Source organism: Xenopus laevis, chromosome 9_10S, assembly GCF_017654675.1.
Source record: "Xenopus laevis strain J_2021 chromosome 9_10S, Xenopus_laevis_v10.1, whole genome shotgun sequence".
NCBI lineage: Eukaryota > Metazoa > Chordata > Amphibia > Anura > Pipidae > Xenopus > Xenopus laevis.
In genome coordinates this window covers 90,813,273-90,835,146 of record NC_054388.1, presented here as the reverse complement: position 1 = coordinate 90,835,146, position 21,874 = coordinate 90,813,273, and the positions used below count along the sequence as shown (strand labels likewise).

Genomic DNA, 21,874 nt, shown 5'->3' with positions numbered 1-21,874 from the left:
TAAATTGTACGATTAAAGGGATGTTGTCCTTCCTTTTAACAAGACAGCGAATAATAATTGTGTGTCTCCCTACATGAAACAGACACCTCAATTAGCTTTGTACGTTACGTTGACCAAGAATGCCTACGAAGCCTAAGATTAGGACAAAAAATGCGTAAGGCTTAAGAGTTGAAAGTTTGAAGAGTTATTTTTTTTTATTACACTTTTTGTGGTACTCAACACCTATTGTTCCTGTTTCGCATATGGATTGTCAGCTCCCTGGAGCCGATGGGGCTGAGGCTGGAGCACCTGGACCACTGAGTCAAATTGGTGCATTCTCTGCCTTGTATTGTGCATCTGGTGGTCATATATTATCTATCCTGACCAAGAATGATTCCCAAGGACCTTAGGGACTGTTCTTCACTGGTTTTTTAAGACTGTCTCTCACAAAGTAATTTTTTTTGATATTAATCTATTAAGAGGCAATTCAAATCGAAGTGCAGTCAATGACAACACTAAGTGTATTTACTAAAACTCATCTTTTTATTAAACCAGGCTCGACCAAACTCCCATCCACAATTTTAACTTTCTCATTAATAAAGTAACTCCAAAAATTCGCTGAATGAAACAACTCGATAAAATTGAGTGAAAACTGGAATTTTTCAGATTTGACAACCGAATCGCTCCATTTTTCGGGTTCTCTCTCGAAAAGCCTGAATTTTTCAGATTAGTGGACAAAACCCACATACCAGCCATTGACTTCTACATGACCTCTACATGACCTCTACATGACCATGGCAGGCTTGAGATGGAAGATTTTAGGATTCAGACTTTTAGCAGCTTCGGGGTATAATAATTCTCGAAAGATTCTATTTTTTTTTCCTCTAGAAATTTGCGTTTTTCCCCAAAAAAAACCTCTACCTGAAAAAAATCGAGGTTCAGTAAATAACCTCCTTGGTGTAAAGGCACATAGAACATTCTCATTTCTAGGCATTACAGGCCTGTGTGTATGAACAACAACCAGTGAACACAAAATAAGAGGACGTCCAAAGAGAACTCCATGAACATGTGTCTGAATGAAACCAGATCTTCAATGAGTCATGCACTTCCCTATAGAATACGTGAAGCATCCAGGTTCACGTTTAGATCCAAAACTGCAAGCAATCAGCATACTGTGAGCAATAGAAACTGGCAGACGCCATCAATAATTCATTCATCTACTTTAGGCCTGGTCTAAGCAGCTGTTCATGTTCCCTACAGAATTGTACTTGCATACATGTTGTATAGGCTTAGGCAATTATTAGAAGCAACGTAATGCCATTTTATTTTAAATTACATGTGGTCAGCCAATGACAAAGCTGGAAGAACTCTGCAAAGGTGAATGTGATATTTACAAGCACAATATTACAATTGGCTGTACATTTTGGATACAATGAACTAAAAAAAAAAAAGTCTTTGCATTTGTAATTAATGCTGGACAGTTTATTTTCCTGTCTTCATAAAATGACTTATTTGTATTCTGTCTTGGAGTTGTTTTCTCTGGACTAATTTATCATGTCAAGGGCTTCAAATTTTGTCATAATATAAACATTCGATTTCAGACAGGAGCTCAGACAACTAAGACAGATTTAAAAGATGCCTTAAATACAGGCCATAAAGCATGACAGAACATTGCACTAAATATACTCCCCCTATGCATTTTACTTCAAAATGTCATTGTAGTAGTGGTTCCCATAAACACACAGCTATATGATTAGATAATCAGACCAAGTCTGGATTTACTGCAAGGCCATCAATACATATTTAAACCTCTTGGAACAGCAGATCTTTGCCTGATTGGTGGGTCAAATTGGGCTGTTTATCTGACCCACTTCAGGCCTAGGAATGGATAATAATGGGAGTCTGTGCAGGCCTGTCTGGAGAGGACCCATTCATCACACAGATGCAGCTCTTTTGCAGTGGTATTTTTAATCTGGTGATTTTCCAGCCAGATATCGGGGAATATTCTATACACATGTAGATAAGCTGCCGACTCTGGGTTGAATGTGTAAGATCACTCCTGTTCAGGGGCTACACTTTATTTCCATGTAAATATGAAGTAGAATGGAGCACTCCAATCGTTACAGCTGAAAGCAATTACTGGACCAGAAAGCATTAACTCCTCTCCAATACAAATTAGTTGGCAGACCGAGGTCTTCAGCAAATGATGCCTTGTCATAATATCTATTGATGTTTTAAATAGGATTTCTATCAAGTTGATAGGCTGGAGATGCTAAGCAGCACATGACTTCATTTCCACTCCAAACTCTTATCAGTAAACATTAGAAAGTACGGCTTGGGGCAGACTACAAAGCAAAAAGTCTTCAAGGCTGTCACATTGCAAAAGTAATTTAGAAATGCCTCTTTTTAACAGAATAAAACATTTAAAAGTGACTTTAGAGGACACTGTACTAACTAATAAAACACTTGACCAAAACTAAGATATAATTAATCCTTGTCACTTTGATATTTTGGCTTAATTATGGTTATCAGTTCACATATACAACAATCAGCAAGTGGAAATGAAATATTCTACATCAATGCTATCCCAGAATTTCCAGTCAATTATCTGAAATTTCACATGTTTAGAGGTCAGATTTTTATAATTTTTTTTTTATCTCTTTAAGGGTTACGTGAATCTCTTGGACATTCAGCCTGGATTAATATGGTCTACTAATAGTTATAATTTAATTGCGGTATGTTTCTATGCTCATAGACACTATACATGCAGATGTCCTTTAACAAAACTATTATCAATTACTTCAAAAAAAGCATCACAGTTTATTATCTAACTAAATGTCCTTAGCACAACAATTGCTCTAACATGCACATAATGTAATGGCAGGTCTCTTCCCTTAGGGGTGCCTGTAATATTTTACCCCAAGTCTCCTTTAGGGTCAGGGCACACAACTGCTACCCAGTTTACATTAACACAGAGTAGGTCCTGGGTTCATGTGGGGTAAGTGGATACTTCCATTCAGGGTTAAGGCGATATCAGATAATGTTCTACCTTCCCTAATCATCCTTGTAAACCCATTTATGTAGCCAGGATCCTGCAGTACATGCTGTAAATGGCTGGCTGATTGGTGATTAAACGACAAATGAAAGGTTCCAGAATTTGCTTAAGGGTCAGGGCACACGCTCCGATTCGGGGAGATTAGTCACCCGGTGACAAATCTCCTTTTACTGCCTCCCGCCGGATTCGTTTTCCGAAGTTGCCCAAAAGGTTCCTCGTTGCCTCACTTCGGGCGACTTCAGAAAATGAAGCGTTACGAGCGCCATCCCGCTGCCAATTTACATTCTAGCCAGCTGGAGGCAGATCGGGGAGATTAGTCGCCCCAAAAAAAAGAGGAGATTTGTCGCCGGGCGACTTATTTCCCCGAATTGGAGCGTGTGCCCTGACCCTTAAGCAAATTCTGGAACCTTTCATTTGTCGTTTAATCACCAATCAGCCAGCCATTTACAGCATGTACTGCAGGATCCTGGCTACATAAATGGGTTTACAAGGATGATTAGGGAAGGTAGAACATTATCTGATATCTCCTTAACCCTGAATGGAAGTATCCACTTACCCCACATGAACCCAGGACCTACTCTGTGTTAATGTAAACTGGGTAGCAGGTGTGCAAGAGGTGGGGGTAATAGAATTAAATGGTCAACACTAATTCTGTAATAGTGATGTGCTCCTCAAAATGTGCTATGTCCCTCCCTGGTCACTATACTGTCGTGCAGTCCAAGAGATATAACCCAATTAAAGCTCTGTCGCCACTGGCAGGACACTCTAATTCCTCTAGTCTATTTAATTTTAGTAAGTACAAACACATGGCAACCTTTCCTCTGAGACAGCAGAGACTATTTTATTTTTCCAACATCAGCAAGAACACTGGCAACTATATCCCAGGGTATGTTTGCAACACAGCTGCCAAATATTTAAACAACTTTAGAAATTATTGCAGATAAATTTTAGCACACGTGAAAGAAACTCGAATATATACTTTTATTTGTACCTCAAAATTACCTTATTTGCAATGCCTTTTCTAACATGCCTAATTTGCAAACCAATTAAAGTTTTGTTACAAGACTTCACTTGTCAAATCAGCAGATCTTTCCCTGACGACCCACTTTGACGGGATAAAAGTTGGGGAGATGACCACATCAACATGTCATTGATCTCCTCACCCCAACATTATTTTTAAACCTGCTTGATCAACTTCTAGCTGATCTTCAGCCAGGTTTCAGTCGAGTAGACCCCAAGGAGGGCTCCATACTCAGATAATCTGACAACTGTCTGTAGCTTTTATTGGCCTGTATACATACACCTTGAGTCAGAACACCTTTACAGAAGCAAGGACATACACAGCAAATATTATTATATATTGACAATTTTAATGGTCTCATTAGACAGAGAGAAGATTAAATAAGGAAAGCACAGAGACTCTGTAATTGTTTGCAGATTGATTGTCTTTCCTCAAAATAAAGATTTTCTCAAGGCAGATGAAAATATTGTGGAGATTCTGGTTCTTTTGTTACCAACAGCCTCTAAACAGCTTATAGATCCCTTTTGTTAAACATACACAGAAGTTTTAGTCACCGTTTCCAACTACAAAGAGTTATAGATTTACCTGCTCGGAGCACAGATTTCTCTTCTACCATTTTGGAGACGAATGTGTCAGGATTCACACAGAAGTCACTGGAGCCCTTGAGGACAACAATGCGTTAGAAACACCTGTGTAGCTAGCATATCCAGCAACACTTCAATGAATAACACATATTATTATTATGTTTAAATTACAGAGAAGTTGAGCAGTGTGGGCTATGTACTATCTAAACAAGGCTTAACATACAAGCCCAACTTAAGATGTTTAAAAACGCTTCTGTGAGCACTTTCATAAGGAGAAGTTATTCCTCCAGCATCTTCCAGCTCACTCCAGATCCAAAATGTAGTGGCTACATCAGGATTCGAAATGGACACAATAGCATCAGGCCCCAAACTCTAAGGGGCATATTTATCAAAATCTGAATTTTTCTTAGTATGTTAATAAAAAAAAGTCAGACCAAACCAGAATTCCTGATTTAATTCTTTCCCCAAATTGCTTGATATTTCCAAGCTTTTTCAGAAAAGCCCAAGTTTTTCTGATTTTTGCCAGAAAAGTTCAGAATAGCTGGATTTTCGGCTAATTCCAGCACAGACCAAGGATGGAGTGGTCTCCCATTGACTTATATATATCAGAAGGTCTAAGACGCCGGATTTTCAAATTCTGACTTTTCCATCCTCAGCGTTTAATAAATCTCTGAAAATTTGAGGGTTTTTTTCCACTAAAATTTGGATTCGGACTTTAATTAATAAACCCCTTAACGTTAAATATGCAAATGGATACTGCTAGGGTACAGAGGGATAAACTGTCCCCTGCTTACTGTACAAGGCCTATACACAATATGGGGCTACTTACCACAGCAACTGCCAGCTCCAGGCCCATGGATGCCCAGCTTATAATGAGAGCCATCATTCCAAGGAAACACACACTGCACAAAATAAAAACAAAAGATGGCAAGACAATAAGGCACCAGTAATAATTCAGGTATGAATATAACAACCTAAGCAAGTATAGCCTGAAAATGTTGGTGGGCATATATTTGTGGGTCACTCAAGGTTATTTAAAATGTCAACATCAGGGAAACACTGAAGAACCTGTTTGGTCCCCAGTAAATTTTTTTCCTGGAGGCTGCAGGAGGAGGAAAGGAGTATGCCTTCATTCATATCAAGTAAATATCAAGTTAATGTTCTACACATCATTCTTCAATAACATATGTGGCAGTGTCAGAGAGAGAGGGCTATTTTTGACCATGACTACAGTAGAATGGAAAGTGGCAGTGGTTTTTAGAAAATGTAATCACTATAGTTCTCCCAACAATAAAAACATTGATTTCCTTAGGGCTGAAGGAACACTGGAGGTTTTATATGCCAGCAGAGGAAAGGCCATGAATGCCTTCCGTTTCACAACTCAGTGATTCTTAAGACATTTGAAATGTCAAAGCTCTGATATGAGTTTATATAAATATTATAATTACTTTATTAATAAACCTTTTATCTAAAGCCCAATGACTGGTAAATGAACTCAAACACTGGCAATATTTTCAATTCCATTTAAATTATACAAGTTGATGCTTACAGAAAATATGCTTTTACATATACATATAAACAGATTTTATAGTCACATACCATGAGAACTTTTACTGTGATGTAGATCTTTATATTTATCACAGATGCCAGAGCGTATTAAATGCAGAGATGTGGTTTTAATAATGATAAAGTTTTCCTCTATAACTCATGAACTGTTGATTCATGGATTGATCTCAAAGGTTGACAGTCTTCTCAGGTGGAGCAACGATTTATGTGCAGAGTAATATGTTCATATGTAAATATACACTCTTGAAGCATAGTGTGTTTGGGTGCAATAGGGCCCATAACCTGTAAGCTTCCCTGGAGCAGGGGCTGATGGGAATGACGTATAATGTCTATAAAGCACTGCAGAATATGTTGGTGCATCATCAATAAAGAATAATAAATACATTACTACTGATCAGTGGCAACCCAAGGTAATGTAAGGATTTTCCTGCTTGAAGTAACATGCAATTCAGATTAGTAAAATGATAAAACACTAAAGTCAGAGCCAGAATAAGTTTAGAAAGAGAGAAGAGGAATCAGGTGAAACAGATTCTCTGCCCGGTTTAGATTAGATTAATTAATGAATTCAACAACCCGAGGGTGGTTACCCATCCAATCTGCTCTGAAAATCTCCCACTGGTGATGTATTATAGTCAGTGACTGCACATCTTATGACAACAATCAAAATAGTTTAAATTTCTACCCTGCAACAAGCCTTGTCTCAGGTTTTGGGAAATCATAGTAACAGCTCTTAAACAACTACAATCCTGTTTCCAAAAAAGTCGGAACACTGTGCATGTTTCCCATCAGCTTTTCTTAAACACTCTGTAACCATTTGGAAACTGAAAGGCCAATTGATTTGAACATGGCATCCATGATTTCCAAAAAGAACTTTTGAATCCATCAGACCACAGGACCGTATTTTCTCTCAGTCTCTGTTAAAGGGATTTTATGTTAAAGGTTTGGTGTAGTTTTTATTTCTAAATTACACTGTTTACTCTGCAAATAATTTACTCTACAATATAAAATTTCATTCCCGAACCAGCAAGTGTATTTTTTAGTTGTAATATTGGTGTGTAGGTGCCATCTCAGGTAATTTTGCCTGGTCATGTGCTTTCAGAAAGATCCAGCACTTTAGGATGGAACTGCTTTCTGGCAGGCTGTTGTTTCTCCTACTCAATGTACTAAATGTGTCAAAGTGGGACCTGGATTTTACTATTGAGTGCTATTCTTAGATCAGGCAGCTGTTATCTTGTATTAGGGAGCTGCTATCTGGTTAGCTTCCCATTGTTCTGCTGGGGGGAAAGGGAGGGAGCAATATCACTCTAACTTGCAGTACAGCAGTAAAGAGTGACTGAAGTTTATCAGAGCACAAGTCACATGACTGGGGGCAGCTGGGAAACTGACAATATGTTTAGCCCCATGTCAGATTTCAAAATTAAATATAAAAAATCTGTTTGTTCTTTTGAGAAATAGATTTCAGTGCAGATGTCTGCTTGAGCCACACAAGTAACAGATGCATTTTGAAAAAAAAAACATTTTTCCCATGAGAGTATCCCTTTAAATGAGTTTGGGCCCAGAGAAGGCAGCAGGGATTCTAGATCATGTTTATATATGGTTTCTTCTTTGCATGGTAGATTTGTTACTTGCATTTGTGGGTGCAGAGACAAACTGTGTTCACAGACAATGATTTTGTGAAGAATTCTTGAGCCTCTGCAATGATTTCAACTGTAGAATTGGGTCTGTTTTTTATGCTTCCTAAGGGCCCAAAGATCAAGGCCATCCAATATTGGCTTTGAGCCTTGTCCCTTGTGTACAGAGATTTCTCTGCATTTTGTGAAACATTTAATGATATTATCTACTGATGATAAAATGCCCAAATTCTTTGCAAATTATGTTGAGGAACATTATTCTTATATTGCTGCAATATTTGCTCCCCATCTTTACTTCTGGGGCCCCCGACTCTGAGATCCAAACATTTTAGACCCAATCATGTTACTGACCTATTAGGAGTTTCCCCAGGTGTTTGTGTTTAGTTATACACAACTTTTCCAGTCTTTTTTTTCCCAAGTTTTTTTGGAATGATCACATATCCATTAGAGAACATATATATGTCTTTATATTATTGAAGTAAATATATGGCTATTTTTAATATATATATATATATATATATATATATATATAGTGAAGGGAAAGGCTGTCGTGTCAGCCGAAACGTCAGCGATCGTCCACTGAATAAAGACATTTAAACACATCTAAGACCTGTGAGTGCGATCTCCATTTCCAAAAGTTCAAAGTGGACCAGCACACCAAATCTTCAATCAAAAAGAGGTTTATTTCAACAAGTGTCAAGTGTCCACTTGAGTGATGTTGAAATAAACCTCTTTTTGATTGAAGATTTGGTGTGCTGGTCCACTTTGAACTTTGTATACTTTGACTGACCAAGCACCCACCCTCGCCAACTAGGAAGGAGTGCAGGTACTTTGTGAAAATTTATATATATATATATATTTTTTTTTTTTTTTTTTTTTTTGAAGATTAACGCCAGAACTATCTAATCAGAGTCTGTCATTTAATATGCTGCCATCTTTTTATCAGAATAATAAAATGGTCTTTTCCGTTAAAATGGTTCAACTGATTATATAAAGGAAACTATATCAGTATTACGTAACAAAGCCTTTGGAATGCTGGTGGGGGAAGTGAATAAGGTATTAGTATGTATAAATCTGAATAAGAGCAGATAATTAGGAGGCATTTATTTTGGTGTGAACACTACATTCTGACTCATCCTTTTATAACCTGTTCATGGGGAATGCAAACAACAAGGATGAAACAAAAGAAGATTCTTCAAAGCACTGGAATGTAGTTGATAAATTAATAATGAGGATTATAGACTTTCAAGAGTTTTGAGCTCAAAGCCAAGTGTCAGGGTGAAGGGACTGCGCTCTTGTAGGGAAATAGCAGATGGAGAAATAAACAGGCAGAAGGAAAACCTTGTTTTAAGTCTTCAGAACGAGAAAGAAGAAGGTGGAAATGGGTCATTTACCTGGCTAAATACCATAGGAGCATCTCATGTCATTTTGACACAAAAATATTAGATATATCATTGTTGTGGATTTATAGAACTGTACACTTCTCTCCTATCATCCACCTCAGCAAAATCCCCTTTATAGAACCAATGGTTTTCTAATTTTAAACTATAAGTATTTTAAAAAATAGCTAACTTTTATCACAGAAAGAAAGGGAGATTGTACCCAACTGCTTTGGGTAACCATGTTGACAGCATCAGATTTATGGATGCTGAAATAGATTTTCCACTTGTGATTCTTTATGGTTGGCCTTCAAAAGCACCTTGGAGAACACTGCTGTTCCTCATTTCTTAGGACAAACTTACATTTCGCAGACTCAAGTGGCAAGGTCATAGACCGAAGGGTTTTAGTGTTTTACTGTAGGTATTTAGAATCTGTTATGGCTCCCGTTAATGTATTCAATGATTTATTAAAGTCAAGCATGGCCAAATAAAAGAGGAGTCTTAGTAAAAGACAACATTGTACCCCTTACACCTCTAGGTAACCCAGTTTCTGGCACTTATCTGATATTGCCCCCAATATAGCAAGGGTTAGAAACGGACAGTTAGGCAGACAGACAGATCAATAGACAGACAAGACAGGATAAGTTTCCTTAGATTTTATTGTTTTTAATTAACCAAGATATACACATACAACTTACATCTCTCTCTCTCTCTTAGCGACTCATTAAGTACCAACAATTACATATAAAATTGACATCACAAGAATAATACAAGTATGAGAAGTGCGAGCTACTTACCATATCAGAGTACCCTTTGAGTTTCGGATCAGCCCAAATAGCACCAGCAAACAAATGAAGACATGGAACAGAAGCAGGCCCAGGTACCCCAGCCACCTACAGATAGACAGGACACAGTCAAAGTACTAGAACTTTAAGAACAAATATTAAATGTGTAAACTCCATTATAAGTATCCCCCAGGACTGCCATATAAACTATACACAACCCCGCAAACGCTTCATGGCCTTGTATTGAATGGATATTATAAACATATGCGAGGTTGCCAAATAAGCAGATCTGGGCCCATTTGGCCACCCACATTCTGGACCATATAGGGCACATCCAGTTGTTGGCCCTAGAGCCAAAGATCAGATCACGCATTGGGGCCTATGAAGACCGTCAATGGACACATCAAAAGGTCATCAAAGGACACATCAACGTGCTGATGCGCTCTTCATCCAATGCAGTTTTCAAATCAGTCAGGCAGGCCCATTGGTGGGTCCCACACATAGGTGGATAGAAGACTTGGTCTGAATGGGCCCATGTATGGCCACCTTTAGTTAAGGCTCCCCCTTAGATAATAACAAGATAATAGGCAGATTTTTTGTGATCTATTTATTAGTCATATAGCCATAGGTCAAAGCATATCTTGGGGAGCAAATGATTTTTGGAACATTGCTTAGAATAACATTTTATTTCATTAAAAATTATTACCTGTCTCAGTATTTTTAATCAACAGAATAGATCTTACTGCCCCTGGGGCAAAATCCATACTGAGTGTGCTACTCTTTAGCCATAAGCAAATAAACACCCTGAAAATTGTTTGCAAGCAAGAGCATGGGGAATATACGTATGTTATATAGGGGAACATTAGTTTCCCCTTTTTGATCCCTGGACTGGAAATACAGAGTAAATGTATGATCCAATGTAAAAAGTGGTCACATGCTTGTAATGACTGAAGGTTAATTAATATAATAATAATAATAATAATAATAAATATATAATTATAGTATTCAATTTTAATTAATAAATAATAATATTTAATACATATTAATTTGTCACATGCTGCTTTAAATTACCAGCACATAAGCCCAACAAACGAATAACTTTGAAAAAAAAATCGTATTCATCCTTGTCTTTGCCTAAGCCAGGCCCATTACATCATTTGTACTTGTAGTCACCCATAAATGAGATTACGTTAAATTCCATGAATAATAGAATACAACAATCAGCTTTACTGGGATAATTCCTTGTTAACATTTTATAAATGTCACAGAGTAACTAGGCAAGCACAACATTACAATATATACAATTACAATATATATACACTGCCCATTTACTTTAGGTCCCAGGTCAATGGCTGCAGATCAATTATGTGCCTTTTCAACAGAGCAACTTGATGCTTAAATGCAGCATCGGACTGGGCCTCCGCTCCTGACCTCTGGCTTGCTCCGCCCATTTGCCCCGCCCACTTGCCCCGCCTGCTTACTCGATCCATGAAGTAGATATGCTCCGAGGGAGAGGGCAGAGGGTGGTTTGCTGTGGCAGCCCTGGTGGGCCCTGACCCCCCCCCCCTGCTTAAATTATTGTACAGCAATAAACGTTATTCTAAACAGTCGCATGGCATAAAAACTGTATCATTGAGTGTAGACACTTTATTCAGTTCAGTGGAATTTTAATACGTCAGCCAATCCTTAAAAGAACAGTAACATCAAAAAATTGCCTTGTAGCAATGGGGGCAGTCTTTCAAAGGAGAAAATGCTCAGGTTACAAAGCAGATAAGCTCTGTAGAACCTAATGGTGATATCTGTTATCCACTATTTAACATGTGCCATATAGTCTTTTTTCCGCCATTGCTACACAGCAGCTTGTTTAAATGAACTACAGTAGTGTTTCTGAAGCAAACAGATCAGTTTTACCAGTGCAGGGCAACAGTACATGATATTTTCATTACTTTAAAACACTTTGATTTTCTGTGGTTACTGTTCCTTTAATGAAAAGGGTAACCTATTTTTAGGAGGTGTATAGCTCTTATAGATTTTCTGTTTAATAAAAACAAATTCGGCCATTTGCATATTTTGGTTATTCATATAAAATGAATCACCAACATAGTATACCTTCACTTTTATGAATGATGCCCCAAACTGTTAAATAAAATATAAGCATAGCTTGGAGCATCATAATACAGGTAGCCCTGTACCCATGCTAATCGAATGAGAATTCATTGGTGCGCATTTCTAAGCAATAATAAAGGTATGAGGCAGCCCATGGTGATTCCCACTGGTATCAATGGGAAGCAACCTGTCACCAGTCACATTTGTTTTAATATCTGCTATAAGCACCAATGATAGAAGTGATTAGTGTGCAACAAGCCTAACAGGATTATTCAGCAACAAAGTCAACTGCAATAAGAGTGAATACATCAGCGACTTTTTGGTACATCTATGGGGCCCTCCTGATGGTCTGCCTAATGGATATCTGGCAAAAATGAATAAGAACACAGATGTTGGCCTCCCCAAGGGGCCTGATTTGACACAAAACATTGGTTGTCAAATCTCATAAAGATCCACTCATTTGCCGAGTGTAAGCACAGCTTAACACACACAGTTGATGTACTGCTATAGCAGAGCTCTCTGATCTTGGATCTAACTTTTTAGAATAGAAGGTGTATTTTGACTATGGCCCATGGGTCAAGGTTCCTTTATTTCCCCCCCTCCCACTAACTACAACTTCCAATAGCTGTTCGATTGGATGCTGGGAATTTGACTTGTGGCATATTAAAGACAGGGAAAAGTTATCCTACTCGCTAGTCACATTTAAAAAATGCACAGCTTGCATTTGAGAACTGAGCAGTAAAAATGCATATACAGCTCTGGTTTGTAGTTGTTTTAAAAGAATTACAAGTGACAATGTAGTTCAGTCAGCACTCGCCAACTTTCCAATCCTTTCAACAATCCGGTGCCCGTGACCTGTGGTCCACTCATTATCTGGATTACAAGATTGTATTATACCACACAGCATCGATGTAGGGTGAAATTTAAAAAGCCTTTATTAAGAACATATGGCTTTTGATCTGCAACAATTGCAACGTTTCTGGCCTGTTCCCAGCCCTTTATCAAGCCTTTTTCCAAGCTTTAGCTTGATAAAGGGCCAGAATTGTTGCAATTGTCGCAAATCAAAAGACATATGTTCTTAATAAATGGCATCTATGGAGGTTGCCAAATGAGCAGATCTGGGTCCATTTGGCCACCCACATTCAGGGCCATATATATATAATATATATTCCCAAGGGCCAAAGATCAGATCATGCATTGGGGCCTATGAAGACACATCAAAGGACATCAAAGGTCACAACAATGTGCTGATGCGCTGCACAGGCAGATAAGACACAGACTTGGTCTGAATGGACCCATGTATGGTCACCTTTAGTTAAAGGAGAACTAACCCACCCCACCCCCCAACTTTCTGGCACTGCCCTCCCCTCTCCCTCCCTGCAATGTGCATTATTTAAAAAAAAAAACTTATCTTGGGGAGCAAATGATTTTGTAGAACCAGTTTTCTAGAAGAGACTTTCTCACCTGTACCAGTCAAAGAGATCCACCTGTGCGGCAAATTCATCCAGCAAGTAATGATTCTTCCAGAAGGGGATTTCTGAGGTTTGCTGAACCAGGGTATAGAGTAGGCTCTGAAGTCGCTGCACAATGCGGAGGTAATCAGTCTGTTTTGTAAACATGACTTCCAGGTTTTGCAGACATGGCTCCACAGTTTGGTTGAGAGATGTAGTTGTGTCAGACACCTATGCGTAATGACATGCATAGTTATTAGAGCAATGACTATCAAGAATCACAAGAACTGCCTGTAAATATAGCATAGCTGTGTTTTTGGGTGACAATTTTGTGTGCAGGAAAAAAGTTCACGCTGACTATAGCTGGAAGTCATTTAATATCCTCGACCCAGGCCACAAATGGATGTCCAGAGGGCTACACATCAGGCTTCTCGATTATGACCTATGACATTCAGTGTGGAGTCCATCGTTTTAGGCCCACAAATGGCAAGGGTCACTCAGGCACAACTCATCCAAAGAAAAATTGCATATGGTTCCCAAGTGAAACCATGCAAGCATTCTAAATTAACATTGTAACCGTGACCAGTTTTTGCATTTCAGGCCCACAGTTGACTCCTCCCCATTTAATTAAGGACTGGTCCAATTGGCATCTTGGAGTCAGGAAGGAGGCAAATTGGAGAGGCTTCAAATGGTTTTTTTTGCTTTCCTCTGGATCAGCTAGCAGTTAGGCAGGATATATATGTGAATTTTGTGGTCGCAACCTCACTGCACCCCCGCTTAATGTTTTTTAAAAATTAGTGGTGAGCACAACTTTTCCTTGTTTGTTATAGTTATACAAGAGCAGTGACCAGCTCCATGTTGTAGCTCCCACCCTTCCCAGCTATAGTCAGGTGATCCCACTGGTGTCTAATAAAAGGGCAGCCAAGTTTGGGAGTTTTACTTTGAAAGCAGCAAGTAAGTTGCAGGTAAAACTTAGTCCCTTTGTAAAATGTATAATAAAGCAATTGAATTCTTAATGAATCAGATGAAAATTAAGTGTAGGACTGGCCAGATATGGGATGACTTTGACGTAGTTGGCCAGCTTAAATATATATATATATATATATATATTTAAAAGGTTGAACTTGATGGACGTGTATCTTTTTTCAACCTAACTTACTATGTAAACATTTAACTGTGTAATAACTGAAATGGATATTTATGTTCTAGGCCTCTTTAGTGTACAGTTACTGTTCGGCCCCTGGCTTTAATTACAATCACACATTTATTCCATATGTCTCCTTTGTTACTGTAAGGCTCCAGTGTTAGATTTCCAGATTCTGCGCTAATTCAGTTATATACTTCTGCCCCTCATGTTCCCTTAGTATGCGAATTTATACACTGGTTTAAAGGGATAGTAACAGGGAACTGGAAGCTGCTCTCACAGTTAAGCTATTTAACAGTTTTAGTGGCAATACAATTAGGAAAGCACTGCATATACATCAGTCAAGACTCTAATCCCTAATTTTGCTAAATGCTCGTTCTCGTTCACTCTTATTGGGTTAGATTTTTTCGCTGCAGTATTTTTCGCTGCTTACCCGATCATGGATTCCTGCCATAGTGCGGTTCACATGTCTTATTGAATATGTCACCCGATGAATACCATCACTGGTCTCCCCATTGCCATAGAAACCGACAGCAATTCCAGCACTGTAAAAGCACAAAAAAAGCAGACAGATTATTTTTCGAAAATCTCCCCCAAAAATCTTGAAAAAGCAGCCTCTCTAACCCTTGTAACAGGAGCGACATGGGGTTTATGCTACAGAAGAAAAAAGATGAATTGAGGATTATAAAATGGTGCAGTAAATTCATCATTTGGCGATGTTGCCTGGGGCTGTGGGCCCTCAATGTGATACATTGACAGGAGTGATTCTTTTTTTATGACTTGCCTTGGTTAGGCAGGATGAAGATGGAATGGACCTGACAGACTGGCATTGGGTGAAGGTAGGCACAAGTCTCTGACCCAGAAGCACAAAAGCAAACCCATGCTGAAGTCTGCTGTATATCTGCAGTATGAAACAAATATAGCCTCTGTAAAGAGCTGCACAGAATCAGTCAAAAACCCACATGTAGCATTTCCTTTTTTACTCTATTCCTGACCAAAATCCTAAACAGAGGGAATCCTTATCGCTGGACATGGATGCCAGATAAGTGGGCAACAAAGGCAGAAACACGAGGACTCCTGCAGCAGAGAAACGGTTAAATTAGCACCTACATAGGGCAAATAATGAATACCGCTACAGAGAGTGGGTGGCTGAAATACAGCTAGGCTTCACAGGTTACATGGTGACAACACTCTATATGCCACGGCTGTGAAGGTAAATCTTCTACACCTCAGATCTGGGAATTATGGGAATAATGCAAGGAACAGTGGTATTTTATTATAAGGCACAATACATGTGTGGGGCCCGTTATCAAGAAATCTCTGAATTTTGGGATAGCCATCTCCCATAGACTCAATTTTAATCAAATTTTCTTTTTCTCTGTAATAATAATAAAAAAACTTGATCCCGATCCCAGTACGATGGAAATGGACACAACCTCCCAGGATCCAAGACTGGATAAACAAAATAAATGAGATATATAGATTTGAAGAACTCTCCAATATATTGCCAGACCAAGCCACAAAATTCATAGCAAAATGGGTACACTGGACCCTCTCCAAGGACTCGGACTAATGCACAACCTTAACAAGAGTGTAAAAAACTGGAGCACCTACCCCCGTGATCTCACTCTTAGGGCAGGGACACACAAAGCTACTGGGTGAGATTAGTCGCCCAGCGACAAACCGCTTCTTCTTAAGGCGACTAATCTCCCCAAACTGCCTCTCCGCCGGCTAGAATGTAAATCGCCGGCGGGTTGGCACTCGGGGCACTTCATTTTCCGCAGTCGCCAGAAGTTGCCTCACGAGGAAACTTCGGGCAACTTCGAAAAACGAAGCGCTCAGAGTGCCATCCCGTCGGCGATTTACATTCTAGCCGGCGGAGAGGCAGTTTGGGGAAATTAGTCGCCCAAAGAAGAAGCGATTAATCGATAGGTGACTAATCTCCCCCAGTAGCTTTGTGTGCCCCTGTCCTTAAGTCTTTCATAGAGCAAATCTCTCCTATCGTCCCCCCTTTTTTTATACTTTATTTTTTACTTTATTTCTCCCTCTCTCCTTACCCATCCCCACGCCCACAACTAACCCATCACTCCAACCCACTGAGTACAGAACAGAACCAATAAGCATATACTTATTGCACAGAATTACGATGTAAGGAATCTTTATAACTATGTACTTCATCTAAGTTCTATGTTTTAAAAGAAATGTTGATGATACTACTGTTATGTATTGGAAAATGCAATAAAAATCTGAATTATAAAAAAAAAAACAAAAAAAAAACACTTTATCCCAACTAAGATATAATTAATCCTTATTGGAGGCAAAACACTACTATTGAGTATAGAGTTTTAATAATTTTTTAGTAGAAATTAAACATTTAAATTATGGAAAGACCCCTCATCCAGAAAAAAAAATCCATAGACACTGTATTTTTTGTAATTCCTGAAGAGATCGCTGTAAACCTATGATTAAGGGAGTTGTTCCCAAAACGCTTCAGGTGATGTTGGTCTGTGACCTGTTGCAATAAACCAACTTCTTTTATGCGGAGTGCCGCCCATTCTATTTTTTCAAATGCGGCCTCATCCAGAAAAACCCACAACCCACATCACAAGCTTTCTGGATAACAGGTCCCATACCCGTACTATAAGAGCCAGTATCATCTTCAGAGTAAACTTGGTGTAATCTTTACAAGAGATATATTGTTCATGGAAATGGTCTTTACTGGCAGACAGATGAGGATGTCCCTACTTGTCAGTACTAATCACAGCCATCAGCCATAGCTCAGGGGAAATCTCTTCCCTTGACACTCTGGAGAGCGAGTGAGACTGACTCAAAGCACAGGTGTCAGATATAATAGTGACGTTTAGGAAGAATAAACTCAATCAACCAGGTGTTTCATTTTTATAAAGGGTCAAACGCTGTCATTTGTTTTGAGGCATCACTATACAATAACAGCTTTGGGAACTAGAATATGACAGACTGCAAGCTCTTGTGAGCAGGGCCCTGTGTTACTCTGTAACCCATGTTTGATAAAATATTGTAATAAACCTGTTTGTTAAGCTGGCCATAGATGTTGAGATTTTTAAAAGATCAGATCCTGATCGTGAGACCACGATCTTCTCAGAACGATCGTACGAATTGTCCATCAACTAAAAAGACCAATTTGCCAGGAAAACAAAGGGGAGCTGCCTGCTTGGCCCTGCAAACATAGATAGATTGCACTGGGACCGACAAAGATTTTTTGACCTGGCCGATCAATTTCCTGACAGATGGCGGACGAAAAAATCGTAGGATGTACGATCGTTCGAATACCACTAACCGCACGATAATTTCGAAGGATTGGCCGGGCTTCCCTAAAATCGGTCGTTCGGCAAGAAGAATTGCCGCGTCTATGGGGAGCTTTATAAATTATTGTAAAGTGCTGTGCAATTTGTAACTATATATAAATAAAAGATGATGATGATAATTCTGATCCATTAGATAAATACATTTATCTAATAGGGGCCCTTTACTATGATCTTCCCTAAATTTTTCTGAAATATACCTCAGGTCAAGTCAGCATATATATTTTATTAGGGATGCATCAAATCCCACTATTTTGGGATTCAGCCAATATCCGAATCCTTCATGAAAGATACCAAGCCTCAATCCTTATTTGCATATGCAAATAAGGGGCATATGGGGCTGTTCATGGTTAAAACATGTTTTACTTCCTTGTTTGTTTGAAAAAAAGTCAAACAAACAAGGAAGATCCAGATTACAGAAAGATCTGGAAAGCTCCAGGTCCCGGGCATTCTGGATAACAGGTCACAGACCTGTATTATTTTTCAACTCTGTCTGGTATCTTGGTAACGTTTTCCGCTACCCTGTGGGAGCTCAGGATAGTGGGCATATGTTATATCCCTTAGAGAACATGTCACCTGCCTTCCATTCACAATAAAATAAAGGGTATTCTGATCTCATAGCAGGCTGGGATAAATATATGTGACTCTGTGGCCAGGAAGTTGTTATATTATTAATTGTGGCTAGGTAAGTACACTGATAACTACTTCCTTCCATAATCATGAAATCGAAAAAATATTGAAATGACGTCACGCTGGCGAATTTATGCCAGCATTAGTCACTTCGCCCTTTAGTAAATTTGCCCCCAAGTGTTTTTAGGACTAGCAATAAACACGGTCCTAGGAAAAAGCAGATGTTGGGAATAGCGTTATGCCATCATAAATAGACAAACAACCCTTTGCTTGTACATGTATGGGATCCATTATCCAGAAACCCATTATGTGGAAAGCTCAGAATTATGGAAAGGCTGTCTCTCATAGACTCCATTATAATCAAATATGCCTATTGTGTATATGCATCTACTGACTACAGCACAATCAATCTATTAAGTTCTATAAAGTTCTAGCAGCCATGCACCAAAGTACAACGCTGTCAATATATGTTCTGACCATCAGAAAAGATGACAAAGTAGGCATCCAACCCATGAGCCAGTATCCAAAAGCAAGAGATGCCCTAGAGTACATGTAGAGTAAAACCCTTAAATCAGTAACAGTCCTCTATAAAAGCAACATTTATTGCATACTGGTGTTTTATTTATCAGACTGCTACATCTTGTGCTTTCAGTGAGCAAAACATTGCTACTACCAAGAAGGACAGATAAAAAAAATAGAAATTTTTCATGTTCCAGATGTTTCAATGTAGTCTATCAGGGATACGTGGGAATTGATTTTGCCTGATTTACACCAAATACAGATGCATCAGGCAGCTCATAAAGAGAAGTTGACTTAACATGAAAGCACTTGGTGCTACCTACTGATATCATAAGAGTTTGTCCTGTGATGACTACACTGGAAGTTCTCTTGGTTGGGTCTGTTCTCTGGTGCAGCTCTCCTTTAGAATATTTCTAAGGTATCAACGTGATTATATCACATGGTTTTCTCAGCTAAGTGTACCCAGCCACTGAGAATGTTTATTGAGAATCAGACAGGGAAAGAGCTGCACATTCTTCTCTCCAGCCTGTAAAACGAACCTTTAACTGCTATACAGTGATCATTTGGCAATAATGTTGTATGGCAAAATGAATGGTACACAATGATCTAGATCAGGTAACCAGAAGATAATGCTAGGACTCCACGGGTGATTTCCATGCGATCCGACGCGCTGCGCAAGACAGTCGTGTTGCATCGGATCAACACTGCGACACCACCCGATAATGCTATTACTTAGCTTATTTCTGTGCATTTTTGTGCAGCGCGTCGGATCGTGTGGAAATCGCCCGTGGAGTCCTACCCTTAATCAGCATCAAGCTGGAAGCCAAGTGTATCCATCCAGAGGTATGAGAACGTCTGGGAATACACCCAGCTGTTTCCTCTTCAGCGACAATATGTGTAAGATGATACATAAATAAAATATAAAACATATAAAAATGGATCAAATAGATAGCTTTACACTGCACTGACAATCATATTTCTACAGGAAATTTAGCATCACGTGACAGCTGCTCTTAAAGGGCCATCATGTATTTCCCTCCATGCAAGAGATGCCAACAGCTCTGCTGGTCCCTATTGTATTTTAAACACCTTTTCAGCAATCAGAGGAAAGATAGTACAGGTAAGGGATCTGTTATCTGGAAAACCATTATCCAGAAAGTTCTGAATTACAGAAAGGTTGTCCGATAGACTTCATTTTATCAAAATAATCCAGATTTTTAAAAAGGATTTCTTTTTCTCTGTAATAAAAAAAAAACAGTACCTTGTACTTGATCCAAACTAAGATATAATTAATCCTTAGTGGAAACAAAACCAAGCTGTTGGGTTTATTTAATGCTTACATGATTTATTAGTAGACTTAAGGCATGAAGATCCAAATTACAGAAAGATCCCTTATCCCAGGTCCTGTACACGCATTCTATAAATCTGGGCAGTTTCCAACATCTGGCTCCTTTTCAGGGACACAAATATATATAGGGGGAGTCTTTGGTTATTTCTTTCATTTGTTCTGTGAATTTTCTCAAGCGTGAAGCCACCCTTGCATGGATTATGGTTTTCATAAACTATAATGGAAAGTCAACACAAAGATTCTAGATAATTTTCTCTTTAATGAAGTGCTAGAAAGATTTCATTAAAATATGCATGAGTTGCTTATTGGGTTAAATGGATTTCAGGAGGTTTGAGCTCCCAAACCCTTTGGGAAAATTTGCTGGCGATAAGACATGGGAAAAATGCAGATATTTAAAAATGACAACCTAAGAATTTTTTCCCATTCCGATTAATCACAGTTTTTGTCTCAACGTTAGATTAATCTGCACTTTTAAGATTTGGATGGAAGAGTTCGGCTACAAGCTGATTCTGATTATTTAGATAACTAAGCTTTGTTTGACAGGATTGTTTATCCATTTTACTGGTTCACCAAAAAGTATTGGTAAACAAAATGATTTGTTTGTAACGGGCTAAAACAGTAATAACCATCCTTTATAACTAGTAAGAAACAAAAAAGACATGCTGTGCGATCCTCAGCCACATTATAAAGATGCTTCACAGCAGTGAGATCATATTAAATTACAGAAGTAGCAAATAAAAATAGGCTTTTAAATGCATTTGAAGAATAGAAAGTGAAGTGTTAATTAATGCAGCTACTTAATTACTCACTCACACCTCTGTAACCGAGGTTCCGTTCTATTCTGAGCGCAGGAAAACGACTTGTGGGGGTTTATATTGAACTTTCAGGCTAATGCCACATGTAGTGTTTGCTCTCTTGCAGAACTCTCTCACATTGCTCCTTCCCTCTGGGATTCAATCCTCTGTAGAACATATTCTTGGAGCACTAGTCAGTAAGTTACTTATCACTTAGATTGTAAGCTCTGCTGGTCAAGGATCTTCTTCCGCCTTGTGAATATTAACAAACTACTTTATGTAGCTTTATATAAAACGTAATATTTTATATATCGTATACAGTTTATGTTCTAATATTCATTTGTTCCTTTTCAGTTCTGGTAAAAAAAAATATATTGTTTTCAGTTTCTAAAGGCAGTAATTTGATGTGTAGAGTCTATTTTACATGAGATTGATGTTCACACACACACAACCAAGTTTATTCTTCCACAATACTTGGGTTTTGGGGCTAAAGGTTTTATTTTGTAAAGCAAAAATTATGTAATCAAAGAGGAATGAACCA

The 21,874-nt window shown here is 38.6% G+C and overlaps 1 protein-coding gene across 4 annotated transcripts in view; it reads right to left on the bottom strand.

The window, feature by feature from the left end:
• ttyh3.S (tweety family member 3 S homeolog) overlaps nucleotides 1-21,874 on the bottom strand; it is a 94,184-nt gene that overhangs the window by 22,975 nt on the left and 49,335 nt on the right. For all 4 annotated transcript variants that reach the window (XR_001933252.2, XM_041577747.1, NM_001092244.1 and 1 more), the window contains 5 exon segments: nucleotides 15,135-15,246; nucleotides 13,571-13,788; nucleotides 10,013-10,108; nucleotides 5,469-5,541; nucleotides 4,641-4,716 (listed from right to left, as the gene is read on the bottom strand). Coding sequence is in view for 3 of the 4 variants with exons in the window: in XM_041577747.1 (XP_041433681.1) it covers nucleotides 4,641-4,716; nucleotides 5,469-5,541; nucleotides 10,013-10,108; nucleotides 13,571-13,788; nucleotides 15,135-15,246 (575 nt within the window). In the remaining variant the exon portion in view is untranslated.